This window comes from Hippocampus zosterae, chromosome 13 (assembly GCF_025434085.1).
Source record: "Hippocampus zosterae strain Florida chromosome 13, ASM2543408v3, whole genome shotgun sequence".
Classification (NCBI taxonomy): Eukaryota; Metazoa; Chordata; class Actinopteri; order Syngnathiformes; family Syngnathidae; genus Hippocampus; species Hippocampus zosterae.
In genome coordinates, this window is record NC_067463.1 from 22,682,980 (window position 1) to 22,691,123 (window position 8,144).

General features: G+C 48.8%; 1 protein-coding gene across 1 annotated transcript; it reads right to left on the reverse strand.

The window, feature by feature from the left end:
* On the reverse strand, nt 1-5,678 carry LOC127612667 (noelin-2-like). Its single transcript, XM_052083413.1, has 8 exons — nt 5,084-5,678; nt 3,485-3,634; nt 3,166-3,321; nt 2,066-2,285; nt 1,191-1,297; nt 916-1,092; nt 531-704; nt 1-419 (listed from the first exon to the last, which is right to left on the reverse strand). Exons 1-8 carry the CDS (start codon nt 5,231-5,233, stop codon nt 99-101), a joined length of 1,455 nt encoding a protein of 484 aa, XP_051939373.1. The 5' UTR covers nt 5,234-5,678; the 3' UTR covers nt 1-98.
* Nucleotides 5,679-8,144: the final 2,466 nt, after the last annotated feature.

An 8,144-nucleotide genomic window follows, 5' to 3' on the forward strand; every position in this document is an offset into this window, starting at 1 on the left:
TGAAGTTTATTGATGTTTATTGAAGGAAGAAAAGCATGCGGACTCCACACATCCACCACCGTGTGCTCGACTCCTCTCCAGTCTCGTCTTAACGCCGTCTACCCGTCGGCGCGTATGACGTGAAAGAGCGTGACGTTGTAGAGCACCTGGTGACCATTGTTCCAGGTGTAGAGCGCCCTCTCTCTGGGGTTGTAGTCCATCATGCTGATGTGCGAGTAGAGGTTGTGGAACGGCACGTCCGTGTACTCGTAGGTGGACGTGTTGGTGTTGTAGGCAAAGTGGACCTTGGCTCCGGCCAGGTGCGAGTTGGTAACGTAGAGGACGCCGCAGATCATGAAGGCCTCGCCGGCGCTGCGTTTCGGGAAGCCCGTGGACCAGCTACGCAGTACGTCCAGCGAGCGCGGACACAGGCGGCTCACCTGAGCGCAGAGGAGATCGGTGTTGAGCTAAAACATCTCCGTCGAACGCCGACGTTAGCCAATTTGTCACAATCAATGCTAACGGCTCCGAGTGCCATTGTTGTCATTTACTACGATGTTTCCAGCGTTGAGAATGGACGTATAAACGGCCCACAGGCCCGTCTCGTCGGCCATCAGGTCAATGTCGGAGGAGCCCCCCCAGCTGTACGGGAAGGTGTTGTTGTAGCCCGCGCCGCTAAGGCTACGCTGCAGCAGCACGCTGCGAGAGCGGAAGTGGTATTGCACCTACAACACACAAAAGAGTTTGCATTATATTACTCTTGGGGGGGGGGGGGGGGGTTCTTCAAAAACAGTAAGGAAATAATTAGTTTCCAGTTCCTCAATAATTAGCAAACATTGACACAATATACAGTCTCAACCAGAATGAAAATGATTAAATATGTGCCCCCCCCCTCCCACCCCCTAAATTGTGTGAACGTTTGCGTTTTGGGCCTACCAGGATGTTGCTCTGGTGCTTGTTGTAGTAGAGCGAGCCGTTGTAGACCACGTGGCCCGTGCCGGCCCAGGCGTGCGGCAGCAGGTGCTGCACAAAATTCTGGCCCTTGGTGAAGTCGGCCATCGTGCGGTACTCCAGCACGCGCCGGCCGCGGTAGAAGCCGTCCATGGCCCACACCTCAAGCGCGGGGCACAACCATGCAACATTTCGGGTTCACTTGTCACCCGCCCAATACACACACACACACACACACACGGGTAGAGCGTAAGAGTCACCCTGCTGTCGGAGCTGGGAATCATGGCGTCAGTCATCCAGGAGCCGAAGCGGGACCCCGAGGCCCGCACGGTGATGGGACCGTTGACGGCTGTCAGGCGACCGCAACCTGCAAAAAGAGACGACTCGCTTTGGTTTCAAAGTAAAATAATAAAGTAGCTCAATAAAATTTGACGTTTGGGAGGGTTTGATGTTCTGGTTAGCCATGCAAAAAAAATTTGATCAATAAAAATACACGTTTTGCTAATAAGGGAAAAATCATTCGATACTACTCTTAATATCATTCATTCATTCATCTTCCGAGCCGCTTGATCCTCACTAGGGTCGCGGGGGGTGCTGGAGCCTATCCCAGCTGTCTTCGGGCAGTAGGCGGGGGACACCCTGAATCGGTTGCCAGCCAATCACAGGGCACACAGAGACGAACAACCATCCACGCTCACACTCACACGCGTCGGGACAATTTAGAGCGTCCAATCAGCCTGCCACGCATGTTTTGGGAATGTGGGAGGAAACCGGAGCACCCGGAGAAAACCCACGCAGGCCCGGGGAGAACATGCAAACTCCACACAGGGAGGCCGGAGCTGGAATCGAACCCGGTACCTCTGCACTGTGAAGCCCACGTGCTAACCACTGGACTAGCGGGCCGCCTACTCTTAATATCTTCAGCTATAAATTAGGGATGGGCGAGTACCGAGAGCAGGTTCCGGCCTTATTTTTAGGGAAGGGGTACTCGTGGAGGGTACCGATACCACCCACCGATACATCGGAAAAGAAAATCTGATATGGAGTAAGCCCTCCTTCCCAGTAGTAGGCGCAATTTGACAAACCGTGTCAGAAAGAAAGGTTTTGACGAACGATACGTAAATTTGTAGCGCACCTAGCTTGTTCATGCAGCTGTGCAGTCGGGTCTCCAGCAGCAGGACTCGCCTCTGCAGCTCCTCGTAGTCGTAGGCGCCCACCTCCTCCTGGATGGCCGTCAGGAGCGCCGACAGGTTGAGCAATTGGCCTCGCAGGGCGGCCAGCGTCCGCACGTCGGACCGGTAGCGATCTGCCGTGGACAGGAGGGGCTGAAGCTGGCTCACCTGACCCTTCAGCTCCTGAGCAGACGGTTAGCATGACTTTGCAGTTCTGTTTTGTCAAAAAAAATGCCAAATTTGCTTTGATATTGACAAGAACGGCTGCAAAACCGAGGACCTTTTTGAAAATAAAATTAAAAAAGCATGTCAAAAAAAACAATTTGGTCTTGTTGTTGGTTCATCGAAGATGCGCCCGCTTGGTTTTCAAGACGTTGGCAAAGGAGCTCGTCATGACACCGGGAAGCGCAGCCGCCGCATCCCCGCGTTTCTCTTCACCAACTTCAATAATCAATAACCGCGAGCCGTTTTTAGCAACACGGTAAGTGCGGCGGGCGGAGTTGGGGTGTGGGCTTTCCTCTCTGCGGGGGTTCCGGATTGAAAGGAAGGAATTAGAAAAGGTCGGCCGCAGGCGCAGTCGGATGAAGATGAGGAGGAGGAGGAGGAGGCATTAGCAAGGCAAATCGAGTGCTGCTTTTCTTTTCGTTCTCATTTTTCTTTTTTCCCTTTCCACAGGAAGCCCACGAGATGTCACACCAATAGCGAGCATCAACCCCCCCAGCCCCCAACCTTAGTCAATAGGTGCAGACGTTTCTTGATTCAGATGTGTTTCCTCACAACACCTGAGAAGTGTGGAACAATGGCCTCCAACTTTTGTTTTTGTGCTCGTTAAAGTTGAAAATGAGGATAAATTCCCCCCCCCCCCTTCCCTCTGCTTCGGTTTCGTAAGCCAACATCAATAATACAATTACCCCTTCCTCCCCTTCGGATTGGTGTCGTTTTTCTTTCCGCCCCGCAGCGCTCGCCACCTTTTACACACGCTACTTCAGCCCCCCCCCACCCGCATTAAATCAATGTGTTCACGGCCAAGCTGGCGGTCACGTGTGCATGCGCGCACCCTCACCTGCAGACCCCTGGCCGTGAGCGTGCGAGGACTGCCGGCGTACGAGTGCAGGCGTCCGTCCACCCCCCGCAGCAGCGGCTCCGACTCGCGGAAGCGTCGCAGGTCCCTGGTGGTCCGCAGGTGGACCCCCTCCACGGACTGACTCACGTTCTGTACCTGAAGCACAACAACGACAACAACGACAGTACGGTTCAACGTCCATCAATTATTGAGTGCACATTTCTCGCAGAAACACATTCGCAATCTCCAACTATGACATCACAAACCCATGTTGCTTGTGTGCGGCCCGGCACGCGCACCCGCGCACCCGCGTGCCCACCTGTTGAGTCAGCAGGCTGAGTTGGCGGCCGCGATGGTCCCGCTTGCAGAGGTTGCGGGCGGGAGCCACCACGGCGCACACGCAGCGGCCGTCCGGGTCCGACGCGGTGCTGTACACCTGCCAAACCTCCTCCGAGCCCGGATACAAACCCTGCGCACACAATCACACGCGCTGAAAACGGCAACGGCGATCCCGACCCCCCCCATCTTGCCTTTGATCGCTTCATCAACCTCTGAAGAACCCGCGTGCACATTCAGACACTTTTGGGTGTGGGGGGGGGGGGGGGGGAAATTAATTGATTAATTAAAAATGACTTATCGATTAATTAATTAAAAATTAACGATCAATTAATTAATTACAAAATTAGACCGCAGCAGAGTTTGCACTGAGCTTGCACCTGGAAACGGAAATGGGACGCAGTCACTGGCCGGCCGAGGTGTCAATCATTACGTGCGGGAAGCAATGATTGGCTCGGTGGCGTGTTCGGCGTTCGCGACGCCAGGAGAAGAACACAACCACCGGTTGCCGTCTTAATGACACGCGCCTTCAAGCGGCCTCGCTGAGCGCTCCGACATCGGCATCGGTTTGTGCGCGCGCCATTGTGTCCGCGCGTGCACGCGCTGACATCAACCAACTCCAGGGCTTTCCAAGGTTTGCTGTTTCTACGGTAACGAGTGGCCACAAGCCCCACGGACGAGCCAGCCTTCCCAAAGAGAAAATGTCACCCCTGGTCGCACAAACAAAGAGGTGAATGCACGTGTATGCACAAAATAATAATAAAATGAAAAAAGATGACTTGGGAGGTGACGTGGCATCTGTAAAGCTGAATATGGTCAAGTCCAAACTATGCCCCGAGGCACCGTGATGTCATTTTCAGTCGACAGCAAAAGACAAAATGGCCCCCCCGTCTGAGATAGATGAAAACAGGTAAGATTTGACTGCTTATTTAATTCTTATTCCACAAACGCACTGCACGAATGCTTCGTTTGCGCCGCGTGCAACATATCGACGCCTAAGAAAACTGCCGACGCAATGAATTGAAGGCGTTTGTCGTTTGACCAAGCGCTTCATCCAAATGATCTGAATCATGAAGTAACAGATTGGCAGTGGTCTTTAAGATGAACACATGAAGTCATTAAAACATAGGATGAACATTTTGGCCCATTTCTGTTTGAAAGTCAAACAAATACTAAAGAATTGAAAAAAAAAAGTCCAACGTTCTGCCTCTAATTCATATAATTATTGTTGCGAGCATTTTCAGACTTAGTCATGATATATTTTTATCCTGCCAATAATCGCTATGAGTATTAGCCCAAGAATAATAATAATAATTTAAAAAAATTCCAAGACCTTCAAAATGTGGCGTCAAGACTGAGCTTCGGTGCACCGAAACGAGTTTTTGCTTCAACTCTCACAACGGGCCTGATTTCGAGGGTGTGCCTAATGTTTCGACCTGCCACTCTGCTTGAATTTTCCGGCGACTTTTTGAGGCTCAACTTCTCAGGTGACTACTTCAGCTGACATCACATTACAAAATCCTCAAATGTGTGTGTGTGTGTGTGTGTGTGTGTGTACGTGATAATGTGAAAGGGTACATACACTGACGATGCGTTCGTGTGTGCCATCGGGGGAGCCGCCAACAGTGGTCCCGTTCAATCCCACCAGCGAGGGCAGCGTCTGGGACATCCAGTTGGTGACCATGGCCATGGTGCTCAGCACGGCGCCGATCTTCAGCATAGGCACACTCATCTTCACGCACGTATTGGCTCCGTAATTAATTTAACTGTTGAGATCCTCCTCCTCCTCCTCCTCCCCCCCCAAAAAAGAACAAAAACGTGCGCTGGTTGCTTCCCAACATCAAGTCTCCCCGGTGATTTGAAATCCTGTCATGTCCATGTGAGGATGCTTCCAAGATGTTGCGAGGAGCTCTTTCTCGCGTTCGCCTTGGCTCGCTTACATCCCTCCTCCTCCAACCTGAGATGACGTCAAAAAAAAAAAAGCACACGCACACAATCCAAACCGCGTGTCCTCTTTTTCCTTTGCCTCTCTTTTGTCCTTGTCCTCCTTCCTGTCCACTGCAGTCCGCCTCGTCGCTCTGCTTCCTGACCACGTATTGATTGATTGCCTGGGTAAGTGAGAAAGAGAAAAGAGAGCAAGAGAGAAGGGGTGAGAGAGAGAGAGAGTGATGCTGGGAACTGATCAGCATCCTCGCTGCTCTGTGGCGTGATGCTGCTTACGTTGGGGCAAGTGCAACAGTGCCATCTTGTGGTCATAAATGTGTCTCCTGCCGTCTCCTTTGTATGATTTGGTGTGGGACTTCCACTGAAGGGGATCTGGGTGTGTTAGTTCAACTCTACGACAGTAACAGTGGTCGCACATACAAATTAAGGAAGATTTTTTTTCCCGACCCAAGTCATCAACTAAAGAATTTGGGAATCATTTGTGGAACTTTAGAACCACGAAGCCATGAATGACCATGTACATCCGGGGACTCGGCCGGCCCGCTAATTGCGAAAAGCTGTTTTGCCAAAACCTAATTCGACAAAACTGGAAGATAAATTAAAGACAGGAGGTTAAGTTCAGCAAAGAAATGCCAGACATGTAAATTAGCGTCGCTGTAAATACTACGGTCAAGAACAACGCTTCGTACTGATGTCCGTAATCGTTTATTTCGCTTTCATGATGAAACACCGCGAAAACTAAAAAGATATTCCAAACATGAACAATCAACATTACAATAATAAAAACATTAAAACAAACTGTTTGACACAACATCGAATGAGTGAACACCGATTACATACCGTCTGTACCTTTTAAACCGACTGTAGAGAAATTGAAAATGCAGTCGATCTCTCTCTCTCTTTCCTTCGCGCCATTCGCCATACGTCAGCCTAAACCGGAAGTGATCTCGCAGGAAAATTGCACATAGTAACAAGAAGAGATTGTTTTTTCACAATCTTTTCAAAAGAAACACAAATATTAACGTTTATAATGAGACAAATATGCGTGCATAAAATTATGAACCAAAACAAATATTACAGATTTTAGTTGACAGAGCAGCCAATTGAAAACAATACTTGGGCCAGTGACAGTTGCACTCCACTCGATTGAATATATGTAAGCTTATGTTAAATGATTAATTATTTTCATTTTATATTTGAGCATTATATTCTTTTGTGTAACAGGTGCCTAGGTTTTATTCTGTACAATAATTGCTTAAACAAGTTGATGTTGATATTGTCTGATTGGCCGAATGAAACCAGGAAGTGTTTGAGAAGCCGTTAGAATGCGTGTTCCGGTTCGTTCGGGAGTTGCGGAGCAGACGTTGAAAGGATTCCATCTCTCCTTTTGACCTTTCTTAATGTACAGCTATCCACTAAAAACCTACGAAGCCCTCAACTTACATATTTTACATATTCGTAGAATACGCACAGATTTTCTTTTTGAACATGGCTTCCCCTTTAAGAAGGTACAAAACAACAACAACAGCAACAACAAAAGCAATAAAACACCATAAGCCTCAAATTGCCTGCTCCTAAGGTGCCATTTAAGGCGTCACCTTTGACAAACAATTTATAATGTACGGCTGAAAATAGGCTGGGAACAGTCGAGAAAGATTTCTTGTGTTCACTCAAGTGCGTCACCGGCTAGATGGGCTGCAGATGCGCTTAAGACGTCATGAATGATGAATGAACAGGCTGCGGTGAATGCAAATCGCCTGGATGCCTTACCGGAAATCCTGCAGGTGGAAATAAAGTACAACCCACCTATCTTGATGAAGAGTCGTCAGAGACGGCGTGCTCTTTGCACGACAGTACAGATTTAGGCTTCTCCGGACATTTGCCGGGTGATAGTGTTTAACGTTTCGGTTAATTTGGGCATGTCTGGACTGTCGCGGAGCAACTAACTGTCGTTCGCTCTCAGAGGTCCGCTTCCGCCGATATTGAAGGCAATTTTCCCGTGTGCCGAGTCGTTTCTTTAACTTTGTCCGAGAGAATCTCTGACACCGGGTCATCAAAATAGAGCCCTTGGACACAAAGCGCAGTGGTGGGGAATAACAGTCGTAGGTTAGCAGAACTAGCAACTACATTCCTGGTCATGACACTCTTTTCCCCTTCAGGTTTCATGTTGAACCCGACCCTGCCTAAATAAAAGCGTATACAAGCACTTTTGGCAACATTGATTTGTTTTACATGATTTAATTATTCCACATTTGCCTTCCTTTCTATGTATAAAAAAATGCACACATGTAAATGACAAGGGGAAAATAAATGAAAGACCGTGTTTCTATGAAGTGATGCAAATCAGGTTTGGATGCAAGTATTGTCTTGCTCCAAATACAGCGGGATGAGAGTCTGTGCAGTAAGCGGGGATGATCTTATATAAACGTCATGAGGATTCACTGTTGAAATGAAACTCCATTCAAACATTTGCTCAACTTCTCCAAAAAACAAAACCAAAAAACCCTCCCCTACGGCATCCCTCTGGGGCAAAGCATATATACAGGCTGTGTGTGTGTATGCAAAGCTACACAAAAAAAAAACAAAAAAACGAACTGAAAACACTTGGGATAATTTGCTTGGCTTTGTCCACCAGATGGCGCTACCTTTAATCCATCTAAAGACTTTTTTTATATTGTTCTATATCTTAAAATTTCCAT